The sequence below is a fragment of the Drosophila mojavensis genome, unplaced genomic scaffold (genome assembly GCF_018153725.1).
Source record: "Drosophila mojavensis isolate 15081-1352.22 unplaced genomic scaffold, ASM1815372v1 contig_36, whole genome shotgun sequence".
NCBI lineage: Eukaryota > Metazoa > Arthropoda > Insecta > Diptera > Drosophilidae > Drosophila > Drosophila mojavensis.
Window position 1 is genome coordinate 20,581,513 of NW_025318858.1, and position 18,779 is coordinate 20,600,291.

At 39.8% G+C, this 18,779-nt stretch overlaps 3 protein-coding genes across 5 annotated transcripts in view; 2 read left to right on the forward strand and 1 right to left on the reverse strand.

Moving 5' to 3' along the window:
• LOC6577423 overlaps window positions 1-1,954 on the forward strand; it is a 113,927-nt gene extending 111,973 nt beyond the window's left edge. The window contains exon 75 of the mRNA XM_044008711.1: window positions 25-1,954. Within this exon, the coding sequence (XP_043864646.1) occupies window positions 25-266 (242 nt within the window). The 3' untranslated portion in view covers window positions 267-1,954. The remainder of the gene's footprint in view (window positions 1-24) is intronic.
• Window positions 1,955-3,336: 1,382 nt separating this feature from the next.
• On the forward strand, window positions 3,337-15,510 carry LOC6577424 (sodium- and chloride-dependent GABA transporter ine). 3 transcript variants are annotated; one of them, XM_015165659.3, is made up of 10 exons: window positions 3,337-3,857; window positions 6,707-7,600; window positions 7,671-7,959; window positions 10,375-10,553; window positions 11,343-11,477; window positions 13,509-13,638; window positions 13,703-13,795; window positions 13,862-14,813; window positions 14,867-15,043; window positions 15,117-15,510. In XM_015165659.3, the coding sequence occupies exons 2-10, from the start codon at window positions 6,937-6,939 to the stop codon at window positions 15,387-15,389; spliced, it is 2,892 nt and encodes a 963-aa protein (XP_015021145.1). In that variant the 5' UTR covers window positions 3,337-3,857; window positions 6,707-6,936; the 3' UTR covers window positions 15,390-15,510. The 3 variants fall into 3 exon arrangements, with proteins under 3 accessions (XP_015021145.1, XP_015021144.1, XP_015021146.1); XM_015165658.3 differs by having other exon boundaries at window positions 3,337-3,847; window positions 6,670-7,600; XM_015165660.3 differs by lacking the exons at window positions 3,337-3,857; window positions 6,707-7,600; window positions 7,671-7,959 and adding an exon at window positions 8,872-9,123.
• A 98-nt stretch (window positions 15,511-15,608) lies between these two features.
• On the reverse strand, window positions 15,609-18,642 carry LOC6577425 (polyphosphoinositide phosphatase). The gene is made up of 4 exons (XM_002003356.3): window positions 18,526-18,642; window positions 17,699-18,466; window positions 16,795-17,644; window positions 15,609-16,738 (listed from the first exon to the last, which is right to left on the reverse strand). The coding sequence occupies exons 1-4, from the start codon at window positions 18,604-18,606 to the stop codon at window positions 15,867-15,869; spliced, it is 2,571 nt and encodes an 856-aa protein (XP_002003392.1). The 5' UTR covers window positions 18,607-18,642; the 3' UTR covers window positions 15,609-15,866.
• Between the last annotated feature and the right edge of the window lie 137 nt (window positions 18,643-18,779).

An 18,779-nucleotide genomic window follows, 5' to 3' on the forward strand; every position in this document is an offset into this window, starting at 1 on the left:
TACTCTCTGTTTATTTCAATGCAGTCAAACCTGCGGCTCAGCGTGTTGAGGATATTTGCGTGTCCATGGTGGGCTTGATCATAGCCTTGGTTATCACGGCACTGCTGGCGCTTGTCGCCGTCGCCGTGGCCGTTTCCTGCTGGCTAATGGCCTACAGAAGAAGACCCAAGACATTGGCACCCTTGCCACATCCTCCAGAGTTCCCCAATCCGCTGTTCGCTAACCCGGACGCTGCGCCCGAACCAACACCGGACTATATCTCCTAAACTGTAAAGTAACTTAACACAGACAGAACAACAACAAATACCCCTAGCTATAATTTTAGTTTGTAACAGAAGTATTTGAGATGCTCGTGCAAAAAGCTAGAAACGAAATTAAATTTCGCGCAACAAATGCAATGAAATGACAGAAAGGAAAAGCAAAAGTACAGTTGTGAGCAGAAAATGTAGTCGTCAGCGTTTATGAAACACTGACGAAAATAACAAAACGAAACATTAATAGAAATTGTAAAAAGCAAAACGACATGAAAGAAATGCCACAAAGCGCATTGCAAACATTTATTTAATAACTTAAGAAAATAATTTTATTATTTTGTATTAACAATTTAGTATTTTTCCTTACTAATATGAGAATTTTGCGTAGTTGCCAAGCAATAGAAATTTTTTAAAGGCCACCATAGAATTTTCAATTAACGAAACTGCCAAAAGTGAAACAGAAACAATGCAATGATGCAGAGAGAATATTTAGATTTTAAAGTGCAGCTACAAACGAATTCTCGTCCTCTAACGACAACTTCTTCATTAGTCGAGTGTAATTACATAATGATATTTTGTTATATACATACATATACATATATAAATATATAGAACTAAAGATTTCCTATAAATGTTTAGGGTGTGGGTAGTAGCAACGACACTTTGTATTATAGCACAAAATACACACACAAATATACGCGCGCACACACACACACAAATACCCCACTACTATTTCGAGTGTTATTTAGGACATCAACTCGCCTTTAAAATTAAAAACTGCCTTACCTTTCCAACACACATACACGAAACGAACAATGCACCCATAAGAATACTCTTTAGCAGTACGTAAACTTGAAATGGAACAGCGTATAGCCACAGCAGACATAAATATAAACACAAGACAATATCTCAACGATTGTCTTACATAGTTTATATAGAGGATCAAAAGTTTTACACACACACACACACAGAGAGAGAGATAGATCACAAATAAAATCATGCTCAAGGTTAGAAGCTGCTCCTAAAAAATTAAATAATAAAATTACATTATATAAATGTAAAATGAAAATGCAAAATGAAAAAAAAAAAAAAAACTGCCACTGAGGCGTTCACAGCGCACAAAAGATTAATGAATAGGAGAAGAAAAGTATGTAAGGTTTGTTTTAATTTTAAATGCAAAACAACGACTAATGGAGGATTTGAACTATGACTATGACTATAACTCTACTTACTACTACTACTACTACTACTACTATGATTAACCAATTATTTTTGTAGTTTTTTAGTCAATTAATATTAAATTGTTGTGATTGTTTTAAAATGCAAATGAAATACTTCCACTAACTGACTAGTACAGCAAGTGTTAAAAAAAAAAAGGCAACGAATCGGCGAGTTTTCTTCCCCCGCAGCCAGCCAAGCGCAGAGCGCAGCTGTTAACGCGCTTGAAGCTATGCAGCGAAATTTTTGCTTCTCGCGCCTGTTCACAGTGCACCACTGTTGCTTGGGGGCATGCGAGCAGTCGCCGCTATATTTTAATTATTCAAAATGAAGTTTTTAATTAATATTATTAAACATAAACGAAATGTATAGTCACTACTTTAAGCCGAACAATTTTTTTTTCATAGTGGAAATACCATGAAAACTCGCACACACGTACACCAACACATCAATACAGACAGAAAGAGACCAATTGTAAATAATACAACAACACAGGCAAACGAAACAACAAATCGATGATATTTTTAGTAGCGCATATTTTGTGTATAGGTTTCTAAACTTTCTGCAATAGTAATATGCCAGGAACGAAATAAAATTATTTTCTGATTTCAATTAAAGCAAGACATATTTAAAGTTCTGACAACATTTTGCTCACAATTAACATGCAAAACTCTTATTTTTTCTTTAAAACAAAGGCCGTTTAATAAAACTTCCACAATATCAACTAGAATTAAGTTGAACAAACTTTTTGCACTGGCAGCAAATATTGATAAAGAAAAAATTGTAAAAAGAAAACAATAGTTAAATTGTAATTATAATAAATTGTATTTAAAACGAAGTAATAATAAAAAAAAAAAAAAAAAAAACATAATTGTAATCGCTTATTGTAAACTAATAAATATTAAATGAATATAAATAAAGTAAATAAATATTGTTTTTCTGATGTAGTTTAAGCAGAAAAAATCATGAATACTTACCTTATATATTTATATTTAATTTACAGTTTCATTATATTATATAAAGTATATATGTATATTCTTGGACAGGTCGACGAAGTGTGTCGAATTTGATGCTATTTTTTAGCTAGCTACAAGCTATGGAGTATATTTAAAAATTATGATTAGACGCGGCTCAACGTATCCCCTAGTTGGGCATTACCACCTAAAGCTTTTTTAATAGTTATTAATACAATTATAGCGTTACTCTTCCTCAGAATCAATTAAAAATTCTCTATGGAATATCTAATGATTTTCACTATTCAAATCAAGCCAACACTAGTTTAGTCAGTCTCTCAGTTAATCAGTATTCATATTCAAATCTTACAAAATCCAGTCTCGTTCTTGAATCTGGTGATATGATTAACATTTATACATTCATTATTATTATTTTATTTGATAATCAAATAAAAAATGTCTTCTCATATTGCCCGCTTGCCTTGACATACGCCGCTGCAAATCAATTGCCCGTCATTATTAATAAAAAGAATGCAATTATCTAAAGCTGATCGCACAAACGGAAGCTAGAATGGAACAAGAATCAATTTTGGTTGTTTGAAAATTATATCTTCTTCTTCATGGTCGCAAGAGAAAAAAAAAATTATGAAACCATTTGGAGGATAAACCGCATATTAGCTGCATTTCAGTTGAGTATTATTATATACTGTTGAGCATGGCCAAAGGGGTATATATATTATGTATGGAGAAGCTTAAGTGACTGAGCAAAAGCGGCAGAATTAGGTTATACGAATAAGGTATAATATTGGGTCGCCTGAGTTGTTTCTGTAGAAAGCTGAATAAGCTGCAAACTAAATAAGGAGCCCATGATATTTTAAAATTCGAAATGAATTACTTTACACAAAAACAATTGTCTCCAGAGTATATCGCAGTCTATCATAGTAGTGCCTGTGTTTATTATGATTGCTGCGGCCCACTATCAGATGCCGCGCCGGAAAGCATAAACGAGCGTACGAAAAAAAACCAAAGCCGAAAACCGCAAATGCTCGCACGCTTGCTCACGGCGCAGGGGTGAGCGAACGAGAGAGCAAAGCGGACAAATGGACGATCGGCTGAGCGTGAGCCGTGAGCCGTGAGTCGCTGGCGTCCAAGCCCAAGTGTAAACGATATTCGCGAACGTGGATCAGTTGACATTTGACAGCGCGCGTGTTTGCACGTTTTTAACGGCAGCTCGGCGGGCGCATAGTATACGGCGGCATTATAGCTCGACGATTGGATAGACGTGGCGAGGCATCGCGTCGCTGTCATACATAGATCGTGTATGCGAGAACCGTTTGGCACACAAATGCGTGTTTCAAGAACTGTTTAAAACTGCTTAAATTCCAATTGGAGCACACGCATCGCGTATACGCAGCGTTATCTGTGCGTTCGGGTAATTGATTATAATAATATCGTGCCAAGTGCTGATTATGCTATTAAGATTAAGAATTATGATTGAAATTGAAATAGAGCTGGTCGGGCCTATTGTAGTGTACATTAATGCAGCATGAATGAAATTTGAGTGGAGTCAATTGCAAATAAAATCTAATTAAAATAAGAATCAAATGTGACACAAAAAATCACTGTGAAGCGTTTACTAAAAAATAAATAAATAATATTATTGTCATTATTGACGTTCATTATAACCGTTTGCAATTTTTGCTGTTTTGTTTGTGAAAGGTTTGCTTATGACTCGGGCCAAATCAATGCCAAAAAGTGCAAATAAAAATGTTTAAATATTTTAGTTTATTGTTACTTTTATTGCTGATAAACAATAACAGCAGTTTCCAAAACACGCAAAACTTATTTATAGGAAATCACTTTGCGTTGTTTGATGGCAAATGTATAATTTTTTTAAAAGGTTTTTTTTTTTTTTCCTTGAGTATTTGCTATGTATGGACTCTGGTTTCATTAACACAACAGTCGTGTGCTTCAATTTAACTATTTAATATTTGTATATAGATTGGATTGCATTTTTGTATATCGGGAATATAAAATAAATGTAAACATTTAGTCGTTGATGATTATCGCAATACTTCAAATATTTATAGATAAAAGTACAAATTGAATCAGATTACAAACTAGATAACAGAATTTTAGATAGAAAGTGCATTTCCTACATTTATTTCTTATCTTAGCGTGAGAGAATATCACATTGAGGCCTCAAAACGATCGTGCTCGACTAGCAGATACCTTGAAGCTCCGTGATTTATTTTAAACAGATTTGTTTCCCATTTTGGAATGTCTTATTGAGAGGGAGATCAAGAGAGTATAATTTTAGATATTGTTTTTGCTATTCACCAAATTTGCCAGCTCTACGTTTTAAGACATTTCAAACCTCTCTACAGCTATTTTGGCAGGCGAATAAATTAAGCGAATTTATGGAAAGGGAAAAGGCAATAAATAATATTTAAACAAACAAACTTTACCTAAGTTTGTCCACTTGTAACATTTCCAGTTTGGAGCTCGAATAGCGCATATTATTACGAATTGACGGATAGAACAAAAAAATTGACTCAGCTGGTTTGATGATGAATAATTATACTTTTGTTCGATCCTGTTACCAGTTAATGTACTTAAGTATGGTAAAAATGTACATAGCCAAAGATTCTATTTCAAATGGCTTCAGGTTATTAATAAAATAAAAAAGTAAATTTAAAATAATTTCTCAAAAAGTAGCTATAAATTTGCGAGTAACTAAAACAAAACAAAAAAAAAATAGCGACACAAATTTGAGAGCTTAGCTCATGCATAGAGCATTAGGGAGCTGCGCTCATAAATAAGTGTATAAATAAAATTTACATATCACATGGTCGGGCATTGGGGCTGTTCTATTACAACGAAGCCCCATAAAGTGACATGTGCAATGCATACGAGTTGTCTGTTGTCTGTAGTCGATAGCAGCAATCGTAGTAGTAGTAATAGCAACAATAATATATCGCTATAAGATGCGTAATTAATAATTCTGAACCCATTTCAATGACCTTTGCGCCCGCTCAAAGAGTCAGTGGAGCAAAGCGCCATACGCATTGATCATCGCATAGATTATGACGTACGGCTGGAATTTATCAGCGAGGGGATGGGGGGCCTTGACCAGAAAGCAAACACAAGACACTCGTATTCACAAATGAAAGCCAACAATGCATTGTGGAGGGGGTGGGGATAACCTTTATCACAGCTCGATAAGATACAGTAATGCAAGTGAAGTGCGAGCCTTGTTGGCGATCTGAAGTGTGAGAGCCACTCTGTCAGTCAGTCAGTCAGTCAGATAGGAGTGTTTATCTCCATGTCACAATGATAAAATATAAAAGAAAACAAAACTGGAACAAAATACACTGCACATGTGCTTGTTTATTTATATAAATATTCAAAAGTAAATATCATGAAGAAATTTTTGCTTAATTGCCCAGATGACAGAAGGAAAAAGGTGATGCGCATGATTAATTATGAGTGTAAAATTTTGCAGGTGTTTCGCACATTAGGAAAGAAAAGTAAAGTTTAGAAAATGTATGATATAACATCCGCATTTGCTATATATATTAAAGTTACTTTTTTATATTTTGTGAGAAATATTTATATATTTTTTTATCATGAATAATTTAAGAACATTTTTCTAAACTGCTTTTTCGACTTTTTTTTTATTTTTTTTATTATTTTACTTGGTTTATCTTTTGAATGTTATATCACCAGTTCAGAGTATTTTAAATGCTGAAGAAATTCAAAAATTAAAAACGATTAATGAAATTTGAGACCCTAAAATGTTTTCATTCAACAATTAATTCGTTGTGCGCATAGATAATCTACAATAATTTATCTATTAAAAATCAAATTGCATTTTAATAGATTTTAACATTTATTGCCATTATTTTTCTCAAAGCTGAGAAAACGGAAGTTAATTAAATACGACTATGACATTAATTAAGATTTCGAATCTGAGAGGATATTCTTAGCTTATCTCGCTATGTTTTATATTTAAAGATTGCTGTATAAAGTAAATAATATATAACTCTAAACTAAAGATTCCATTCAAGCTGGTTATATAGAGCATAGAAGAATGAAATTAAGCAAAGAGAAATAGCATCTCTTGGTTTTCTCTTTATTTATTTTATTGTGATTTAAAAGCATTAGAGCACACATTAGAGCACAGAGCCAGACACAAATACAGCGAGAATAAGCATAATAATAATGGCATTGTGTTGTTCAAGGTTTTAATGTGATTTAAAAATATGACAACCGCAACAGCAACAACAACAACAACAACAACGAGCTTTATCAACAACAAGCTGTGCGGCACCAGCTACAAGTTATGAGCGTTAAAATGATAAATAGGCACACGAAAGCATCAGCCAAAGCAGCCAGAACAAACAAGTGCAAGCCAGAAGCAACATAGGAGAAACATGATTTTATGATCCAAAAAACAACAACAACAACAGCAAGAGAAATAGCAAAAGCAGCAACAAGACTTTGCCAAAATGACAGATCAAGATTCAAGCAGCGCCCCGAAGGGCGATCGCCAGACTTTGGCTAAGACAGCCTCCTCGCCCACTGCCCTGAATCTGGTAACCAAACGCAACCCACCCACAGCGCTGGCGCCGATGCGGCTCAGCCAACTGTCGGACAGCGGCGCCGAGAGCTGCGGAGATGGTGACGAACAAACGCGACTCATACGCGGCCCCTCCGTGCGAGCACCCAAGTACATCATTATACCAGCCACGCCCGGGACGCCAGTCAGCTCCACTGCGGGGGCGCCGTACTTGCCGTTTCGACAGACCAACTCCACGACATCGCTGGTGGCCATGTCGGCGGCCATGCACAAGCAGCCGCTACGCCAACCCTCAGTCAAATCGCGGCCCAGCTCGGATGTGATTCAACCAGCGCAGCTGCAGCAGCCAATGCAAATGCCAACGACATCCACATCTACGGTTACCTTTACCATAGATGATTATGACACGGCAGCTGCTCCCGCCGCCGCACCACCCATTCCAGTGGTACAGTATACGCCCGCAACACTAACCAGCACCACCACCACCACAATGGCTGGCCTGGATGGACTGGCCGTCTCAGCTCAGCCGCTCAGCTACGATCTGCGCTCGCGCTTGGGCAGCCATCACAGCAGCATGAGGTCTGTAGTATCAGGTGAGTTGAGACTTGGTCACGCTCATCGAGGATGCGTAGTGTTACTTTTGTTTGCATGCCACGCCCATAGCTTACCTGCCCGGCCTGAGCGACAGCAGCTGCAATCTCGCCAGCAGCTCGGCCGCAACAGGCGGACTGCAGCCACCCAATCCGCTCTACATGCAGCCGCAGTCCTCGCTCAGCGGCAGTTCCTATCACTTCCACGAGCTAGCCGGCAATCAGATCTACTCGGATGTCACATCGGTCCGTTCGCTGGCCTCCATTGGCATTGGCTCCACAGATGGACGCAAGCTAGTTATACGTCGTGTGCCAACCACAGCGAATGAGCTCTTCGATATGGTCAATCCACAGACGCCGCCGTAAGTTAAAACGAGATAAGTGTGAATAGAGAAGCGAGTTAGACCTTAGGATATTTAGTGAGATTAGAGACGTGTTAAGACAGCTGTCGAAATTTTCTTTATTGATGAATCAATAAAGGATATATATCCCTATATAGCTAAGTCATCCACTTTGGCAAGTTAACGTTGTTTAAATCAATTTCTTGTACCCCAGAAAGAAATCAACAAGATTTGTACAGAGAATTTGAGTATTCCTCAGATTCCATGTCGTTGACCTGATCTGATCTCTGTGCACTGTGAATTATGTCGTTAACAGATTTCTGAGCATTCCATAGTCTTACTAATTCAATTTAATTTAAGTTTAACTAGATTGCACGACATTAAGCATAGCCCATCCTTTTCTCTAGCTGCCCCATCAGCAAGACAGATTTATGCTAGCATTTCAATATATTTAACCAACAATTGCTCCATTCTCTTTATTTAAGTGATCATTTAAGTCAGATTGGATCTTTTTTCACATACTATATAATCATATAGACAGCATACATTAGCGATTCAAACGCGCCCCTTGTCAAGCCAATTGACGGCCGCATAAAACACTTAAAATTCATTGCAAATTTTGGCACCATTTCACACCGAAGCATAAAAAGCAAATGTTAGCACACATACACATACAAATGCACAATGTTAGTAAATAATGAAATTTTATCACCATCTATGTATGGGGAGCACATGATGCCTTTGACACGAAACGTGAACATCGCTGGGAGCGATCGCAGCTATTTTTAAAGTAAATGTTCCTTAACGCGATCAATAGATCTACATAAGTAACTAAGTATAACTGTTGACTCGATCAATTTACATGTAGATCAGATCACAAATAGTTCGATTCGCAAGATTAGCTTGGGAGCTGGGAGCGTGAGCCGCCTTTCAGTTAGTTGGCAACCCACGATCGGTGCAGTTGTTCCACAGCTTCCTCATCGCATCGAATCCTGCGCGAAGTGTTGAAAAAAGAAAGAATTTCAATCTACATGGATAACGTTTATCTAGTATAAATTATTATCTCCCATATATCCTGAGAGATTCAAACTACTTCAGCGAGATGCCCCATCGCAACGATCTGGATGCGCAGTCATCCAAGCATTCGGAGCAATCCTTTTTCCGCTACAATCGCGTGGCCAAAGTGTAAGCCCCTCATCTGCGCCTAGCTCTTATGTAATATACGTGACGTGAATGGTGCCATTTGATTTTTGAGCAAGTGCTTAATGGCTTTCAATTCGCATTTATAGGGCCCATTGTGATTGAATTGTGTTTGCTTTGCTCATTAGCGAAATGCCGCTGATTGAATATTAACGTTTATTTAATGGATAAGTGGCCTGCTCAAGCTCGACCCGAGACTACATCATTTATACAATTTATTTATGATCTCTGTGTGCATAATGTATTGCAGGCGGCACGTGTCAAAGACCGATTTTATTTTCTGTTACTTTTTTCTTGATAACGTTCGATTCTTGTATTTATTTATGGGATCAGTTTGAGACTGAGTCTGTTATAAATAAAATTGACATAAAATATGGAGCTGCTGTCCATTCGAAATTGAATGGATTGATGGGTTTTGGTACAAATGTGACAAGACACAAATGTGGCAGAATGTCAAAAAAAAAAAAAAAACCGATTCACTGATTCAAGTTGAAGATATGGAATTGGCTAGACTTTGCAGTTGAAGCCAACTTTATCTCTGTGTCTTATAGAAAACTTATTTGACGAATTTGTAGAGCTTGCCAATGATTGGCATGGAAATTTCATTTTAGTAAATGAGTCAATAGTAACATGCACGATAAGCCATTGAAAAAATTAATATATGTACGTCAAGTATGACATACGCATAAGTATATCCAAGATTTATTATTGTGGTATTATTATTTATTACATTTTAAATGAAAAGTTTCATTCAATATTTGAAAATCCCGAATTGTTTTCAATTTTTCAATTTGCACAAAAACCTTACGCCTCTGCACTAGTGATGGCCCCTCAATATATGTATGAACAAACACACCCCCTAATCTGTGATCATGCGACAACAATGCACTGGCATTTGGCACCTCGTAGAGAGACTATTGTTGCATTTGGCATGTGATTACTACAATTAAACCATTTGACACACCAGAAATGCTAGCTGGGGTCGTGTGGTTGGTGTCGCGGCGATGGTCATGTAATCAGTGCAATTGTCTGGGCTGCGGGTGCCACAGACAATGCCGCATTACAGAGGGCGAGGGCGAGTGTTGACAACAATTAGATGCGCCTGGCTGGCCAGCATGCAAATGACTATGAAAAGCGAAAAATCATATATAGATAGATAGATACGCCTAATATATGCCCATATGCCAATATGACTGTCTGTTAAACAATAATCGAGTATATTCCCTGCATTTACAGGCCGCTCGGCATCGATGACGATGACAGCTTCATGGACATGTCGGACGAGGCGGCCAATTTGAAGCCGCGCCAACAGCACTGGGCCAACAAGATGCAGTTTGTCCTGGCCTGCATTGGCTACTCGGTGGGTCTGGGCAATGTCTGGCGATTTCCGTACATGTGCTACAAAAGTGGAGGCGGTAACTGAAATTCATATGAAATTTTTGAAAGAGGAGGTTTTCATATATGTAGTTCGTCTATAGATTTATTTATTTATTTTATTTTATTTTATTTATTTATTTATTTTATTTTATTTTTATTTTTTTTTTTGTGTATACTGTAGTTGGATTTATTCAATATTGAAAGTCCCAGTAAAATAGAACCTCAAAGAAGAATAAGAGGAACATACGAAAAGTTTCGGCATAAACTTTGATTCTATGTGACATCTTTGGAGGCATTTTGGTTTTTTTATTTTTTTTTTTCTTTAGAATTTTGCGCTTTATGCGACATTTCCGTTGTAAACGCAACAAAGTCATAAATTAAAATTTGTTTAAGCTCAGCGCAAAATTATGAAAGTCCGACGACAAAATAAAGCGGTCACTGTCATTTGTACGGCATCTCTGTGGCCGGCTGGAGCACCGTCTCCCCCGATGTTTACCCCCTTGCACTACCAAAGCACGCAAGCCACTTGGCGGGGGCTACGTCCATCTTCATTTACACGCTCTCACTCTTAGAAGCCAGAGGCCCCATTTACATTTCTCAGCCGCATTATACACACACTCACACACACACACACACACACACAGAAATGTATAATGAGGCAAGCGACATCTGACAACTGGAGACACATTATATACATTCATATGTAGCTGACTGTTTATTTTGTACAATTTGCAATTGTTGATCTTAAATATTTATAATTAATTTAATTTGCTTATTTAGCTGTTCTCGTTTCTCTATGCCTTGTAATATGCTCTTTGTAATTGCAGGTGTGTTTCTAGTACCTTATTGCATAATACTCTTCATATGCAGCATACCGCTGCTGTTTATGGAGCTATCTGTGGGCCAATACACAGGACGAGGTCCCATCGGTGCGCTGGGTCAGCTCTGTCCCCTATTTAAGGGTAAGTCTCAAAATCTCTTGTCTGCCAAATTATCGCGGCTTTCAAGATATCTACATGAAATTTAACTATAATATATAAATTAAATGTGTAAAGATAATGTCACTACCGATGATTATGCTTATCGTATGGAACTTGTTTCATTCATCGATAAGATAAGTATATATGCTATATAAGTTTGTCAGACCAAATAACTGGAACTGCAAAATATATCTATATCGATGCAACATGCGGCGTATGAGTAATATTTGGCGATCCCTCTCGCACACTTTCATTCATTCTTGCTCTCTTGAGGCACTTAAGAATTTATAAATCCGTTTAAGATTTCGTGAACAGCTCGCTCCCAGTCATATATCATAAAATTGAGTCTCATTGCGTCATTTCGTTGAGATATTTACACGCTTTATAGGTCAGTGCGAATGCGTCACGCTGTCGCGCTTGGAGCAACTAAATTTAGAAATGTTCTTTCCGCCTAGTTAATTAGCAAACAAAGAAGGCATTCACTAAAATATGAATATAATATAGTACAATGTATCGAAAACAAAACTCCAAATGAGATTTGCCTATGTGCCCATGACAAAGCAAATATGGGCGCCGCCTGGTAAAGTTCATTACCAATGTCAAAATAGACCGAGTTAGAGCTGAACAAATAGTTGGTCCACAGCGTGTTGGCTTTACAATTTACAAAGCCGCCGAAAACGGATGCCGAACATATGCAAAGATACCCTGTAAAGAGGTATATGAGCATACCACTTTTGCTGATGGAACTGCAGAGATTTTCGTACAAAATATATATGTTTTGTTGAATATTTATAAAGAGGTCTAGAAAATATTGTAATATAGTCAATTAATTTGCAATTAAATAAATTACAATTTTTATAATATTAAAATTTTTTTTTTTTTTTTTTTTTTGAGAATTCTGACTTTATTGTCCTATATAAATATAAATACTAAATTAGTTTTTATATGTAGTGGACTTTCGAAAAGTATTTAATAGAGAAAATTGTACAGGAAAATTTATAACTTGACAAATCGATCAAAAGAGGAAAATTTTAATAAATTTATTGAGTATTGTACGCGACTATTTAGTTTTACTTTTAACAAATCGTATGTAGATATTGGTTGAGTATAAGCTCTTTATACATCCCCTACAATATGGCAAGCCATCGCCCAATCGACCTTATCTAAACATCCAGGGTATTCAATAATCGTACTACTTAGCTTTACTTGACCTGCAGTGGAACTGAAGCACTTGCGTTCTCCATCTACTGTAACAACTGAAATTCACATTCGAATGAGCCGAGACACTTGCTAATTAGTTAGTATCATTTTTATGGGGCTGGCGTGAAAAGGCGAAGTGTAACTTGAAACTGAAACGGAAATGTTTTGAGCGATATACGTACGCGTCTTGCGAGCGTTTGTGAGATACCGCACCACCCGCACCACACCGTACACTCACTCCCCATTCCAAAAACAGTCAAATGCCACACTCATAAATCTCAACAAACAACATTATTTTGACATATTTGCAAAGCTCTTGTTTACAATATTTTGCCAATAGAACAGCCTTGGCACGCCCACACAAGCCCAGGCGCTCGCCCACGCCCACCCTCACGCCCACTGTCAAACGTCAAACCTGCAACCAGATGCGAACTAATAAATATTAATAGACATTTCTAAGCCAACAAATGGCTTTAATTGGCTGCAGCGGCACGCGGCCAATTACAATTATGCAGATGAGTCCAAGTCTAGACAAGTGATTCAAGTGAACTGGTCTAAATTACAGCTTGAATCCAAAATGTAATTCTGCATGCGTGCTGCGGTCCGAAAGCCTTAGCTTGCAGGGAAATAAATTTGCAGAAAATCAAATAGAAACCTGCGATTAATTATATATCACATCGGATTTAATAGTCTATATTCCTATTCAAGAAGTTGTACAACTAACCGCTTACCTAGACAGATCGAGCACAATCTCAACCCAATAGGTATAGCTATTTAAACATATAATTAAGACATAAAACTGATTCTTTGCAGGTGCCGGTCTGGCCAGCGTAGTTGTCTCGTTTCTCATGTCCACCTACTATAGCGTCATAATAGGTTATTCAATTTATTACTTTTTCACATCGTTCAAAACGGAAATGCCGTGGGTTGATTGCAACAACAGGTGAGTGGGCATGGCACTACCCGAAAGCGTATGCTGAATAAACATAATAACCCTTTTATTCAAGATGGAACACACCCGACTGTTGGGTGCCACAGCGCAAGGAGCTGAATACCACTGCGCCGGACACTTCTCGCACGCCCTCCGAGGAGTTCTTTGAGTATGCAACAAGAGAAGAGCGGAAGAGAACTTTAATATTAATAATATTTCGCATATATTTTTGCAGAAATAAAGTGCTGCAGATTAGCGCCGGGCTGGAGTATCCGGGCATGATGCGTTGGGAGCTGTTCGCCTGCCTCGTGTGTGCCTGGCTGATGGTTTACTTTGCCACGTGGAAGTCAATCAAATCGTCGGCCAAGGTGCGCTATTTCACGGCCACGTTTCCCTTCGTGCTCATCATTATTCTCATGTTCCGGGCGATCACGCTCGACGGCGCGGCCGAGGGCCTGCGCTTCTTCTTCCGGCCCAACTGGTCGGAGCTGAAGAATGCGAATGTGTGGATCAATGCTGCCTCACAGAACTTTAACTCGCTGGGCATTACGTTCGGATCGATGATCTCGTTCGCCAGCTACAACAAGTACAACAATAACATACTGCGAGACACGATTTCCGTGAGCCTGGTCAATATGGGGACCAGCTTATTGGTGGGCATATTTGCCTTCTCCACGCTGGGCAATCTCGCGCTGGAACAGAACACGAATGTGCGTGATGTGATTGGCGATGGACCGGGCATGATATTCGTGGTCTATCCACAGGCAATGGCCAAGATGCCATACGCCCAGCTGTGGGCAGTTATGTTCTTCTTCATGCTGCTGTGTCTGGGCCTCAATTCTCAGTTTGCCATAGTCGAAGTGGTGGTCACATCCATACAGGATGGCTTCCCGCGCTGGATCAAACGGCATCTGGGCTACCACGAGATTGTGGTGCTCTTTGTCTGCGTCATCGCGTGCCTCTTCGGATTGCCGAACATTATACAGGGCGGCATCTACTACTTCCAGCTAATGGATCACTATGCTGCCTCCGTGACGATTATGTTTCTGGCCTTCTGCCAGATGATTGCCATAGCCTGGTTCTACGGCACCGGGCGACTCTCGAAGAATGTTAAACAGATGACGGGAAAGGCGCCGTCGTTCTATTTAAAGTCCTGTTGGCTGGTGCTGGGACCCTGTTTGCTATTTGTGAGTGCCAAATGGGATTTGCAAAGAAACTATTCTGATTCGGTGTATTGCAGGCCATTTGGATACTGAGCTTGATCAACTACAAGGAGCCCACGTATCACAATGGACGCTACACCTATCCAGACTGGGCCTACGGCATTGGCTGGATGTTTGCCTCCCTATCCTTGGTCTGCATACCAGGCTATGCTATCATCAACTTTATGCGCAGCAGCGGCGACAGCTTCTGGGAGGTGAGAAGTTGACATTGATTTATATCATTTAATTTAACTGTAATTTCTTTAACAATATTTTCCATATTCACAGCGCATTAAAATTACACTGCGTCCCAATATTTACGAGTGCAAGATCTGTGGTGAACACCACTGCGAACACGACTATCCAGAGCAGGAACAGTACATGCTGGCGCAGGAGCTGGGCAACGTTTACAAGCCAACTATAAAGCCGAGCCAGAAGACAGCCTACAATGCCATGCATGCATCCAATACAGAACCACACGGCGGTCACACTGAGTACACGTACCAGTCCAATGAGGAGCAAGCGACGCAGCCAGCGACAGATGAGCACAGCGTGAAGTAGACCTTGGTCAGTAGCGAAAAGGTCCTGTTTCCTGTTCAATTGTTAACAATTTCTCTGAGTATTTTTAATACATAATTTGTTTTAATTTGCAAGCAATAAACGCAATAATATTTAATTTAAATATTTTAAGAAAATCATATTTTTAATAACAAAAATTTGTGATCAGGGCTTTAGCATTTCCGCTAGAATGTGAGTAAGAGCTTAAAGTAAAATATGTAGTTTGGGAAATATATATGCTTTACTTGTTTTCATAGATTAAAGAATGCATTACAATAATTAATTGTTTCGCATTTGAAAATGATTAGAAATATTTTATATATAAAATCTTTGAGACTATAGCTTATTACGCTTAATATCTAAAAATCAATTACATGATTATGTTGTACACACTTACCACATCACGGCAAAGTAACCAATTTAATAGTTCCATGACAATTGCTATAAAATATGAAATACTTGCTCAATGCTGAACCAATCTTAAAGCTGCTGCACATAACGATACAACAAATCCGACCCTTCAAGCTTGGGCACCGCATTGAAGTTCCGCGGCGTCTTGCAGTACTCGGCATAAATGAGTTGACTCTTGACGGGCACAGTTGGCGGTTCCACACTCAGATAGGAGTCGGTGCCGTAGTCACTTAGCGAACGCAGTATGATGCCTCGCATCATCTTGGCATGTTCCTGTTCCCGTTGAGCAACTGCTGTTTGGGTTGGCTGAGCGCCACCGCTAGACAGTTTTCCCATTTGCACGTACTTTTTGTAGATAGCCATGCTCTGCTTGGGCGGCGGACTGATGGTGCAGCCATACACCTGTTGCATGGAAGGCAGCATTGAGGCTAGTGTGAATGGGGCCGGCTCAGCTGTTTCCGTTTGCTTGGACTCCTTTTCGGCAAAGCTGGCACTGAGATCCTCGTCACTAGAGCTGTCCTCGCCCTCATTCGAGCTGGAGGAGTTACTATTCATGGAACCAGTCGAACTTTGGCCAGTCATCGATGGATTCTGTCGGGCCTTACGCGACGGCTGTATCTGACGCTGAAACGGACTATAGTTGGTGCGGTATGTAGGCATGTATCGCGCGGCAAGTTGGCTGATCTCGAATTCGATGTGCTCGCTCAGATCTGTCCACTTGAAGGACTGATGGTAATTGGAGTAGGCATCAATCATTTCTAATCCATTGCTGTGCACTCGAAACAGCTCCTTGACCAGCTTGTTTTTGTCTGCGCAGGGGAAGGGCAAGCACTCGCGCACCTTGTGCCGCACCCAATCCGTAATTGACGCACTCGATGTACTCGGCACAAAGGCATTGTGCATATCGTAATCCGTTTGAAGCTCCCATATAGGTTGATTTACTGCAAGTAAAGAATATATAAGTGAAAATATAGAACGTGAACAGGATTTATCTTACATTTTGGCTTGTAGAGACCCAGAAACAAGTTAATGCTCTGCTGCTTCTCTGTGTCGCTGAATGTATTGCTGTAATAACGACTCAGAGTCTGCATTACATCGTTGCCCTGCGACGCCCAAGCGGCCGTCTTGCGATAAGTCTTGATGCGATGCACTAGCTGCGAGCCACCATATTGCAAAGCCAAGGTATCACCGTGCTCCTCATACAGATGCTCCAGCATGGTTACGCAATCCGAGTCAAACTCCAGTTTGGCTGACTTCACAAACCCCAAACGCTCCAATTGATTGCCCAGAGCGCACTTTCCAATGGCAAACTGGGCCGAGTTGGTGCGATCCAGGCAATCAACACAATTGGTCCGAACGATGCCCGTCTGGAAGCTGATCTCGCTGCCTCGATGCGCCTTATAGAACATGCCCGTCATCTGGATAATATTTGCCGCATGCACCGCCAACTGTTCCATGACGTTGCCGCCGCTGAGACGGCTCTGCCGTGCCATATCAAAATGTATGTGTTTCATGCGATGCTGAGGCGGCAGGAATTGATTGAGATATTTAATGCTGTTCTGCAGCTCCTTGGAAATTATGGACTCGTGCTTGCGCCGCTCACGCTTTTTAACTAAATTCAGCATGATAAGCGGAGAGCCGTAGTGGAAGAGAAGGCGCTCGAAGTGACGAGACGGCGTTTGGGCATAGGGATCACAGATGTCCAGCTGTATCGGCGGCTTTGGCACCATTTTGCTGATGTCCTGCGACCAATGGGATGGTATTGATCCGCGCATTTGAGTGAAAGCGCACAGGCGTTGCCCGTCACTGACAATCTGTTCCGTTTCGACTTCATTAGCAACATCGCCCTGCCAGTATATATAATGTTAACTCCCTACATATCATTTACTTTGTTTACATACCTTAAAGTTGGCACCGCGCTTTAGAAAGCGCGTTCCAGCAAAGCGGGTACTGCGTCGTGCTATGAGACAAACATTCACATGCCTGCCAAAGATGCTAATGCAGGATTGGCTAACGTAGCCGTGTGTGACCTCCAAGAGCCAATCTTTATGCATAATACCCTCCATCGGCTGCAGCAGGTAGGCATTCCACACGAAACGCTTCCGTGAAACGCTGCGAAAGGCATAGTCAACCCGCTCGTGTGCCTGAGCCACATTGTTTGTCAGCGTATTCCAATCAGGCAGAGGTTCGTCCTGTGCCAGATTCAGCTTTGTACCAACATAACGTGGAGCCGATTCGTTATATTGCAACGTTCGGGTCAAGTCGTACGAGTAGGAGAAGTAAAAGTTGCTGCGTAGATCAATATTCTGAAATATGCGTTTGTAACGTTCTTCATGAGGATGTGGAGGCCGCTGTGAGGTCACCTCGTTTACGCGGACCATCACCGTGTCCTTGATGGTGTACACCAAATGCATCCCAATGTGGGCACAACATTTTCGCTTGGTCACTAATATCAAGTAGTAGCCCTCGAGAAATCGAACAAAGCCTAATACTCCATAGGCAGAGGTTACTTTCGGCGAGCCTGTTAAAGAGGACACAAATCTCCGTATCTCCAAGTTGTTGAACTCGTTTGCATTCTCCTCGATGCTCAAGCGGTTAAGCGCCAACCGATCGATGGTGAGCAAGCGAAATCGGGTTTCGCGGTTGTTGCTGCCCACCAAATACAAGCGCTGAAAATAAAGATGAACTCAACTTACTTGATACAATCTATTGCTAGCAAAAAACTTACCGAGCGGGTTTCATAGAGTACCACTTTTTGTATGGAACTTATAAGTGGATTAAATATAATATTTGGATTGTCATTATTCATTTCTGCACAAAATCGTCGATGCTAATAACAAAGTAAAAAGTTATCGATCTATCGATGTATCGAAGTTGGCGGTATAAAAATTGCCGTTGAACACATTAACACTAAACAACTATAGTAATATGTTGATTATTAAAAATCAGATTTTTTGAAGCACCATTTGCTTAATATTTATA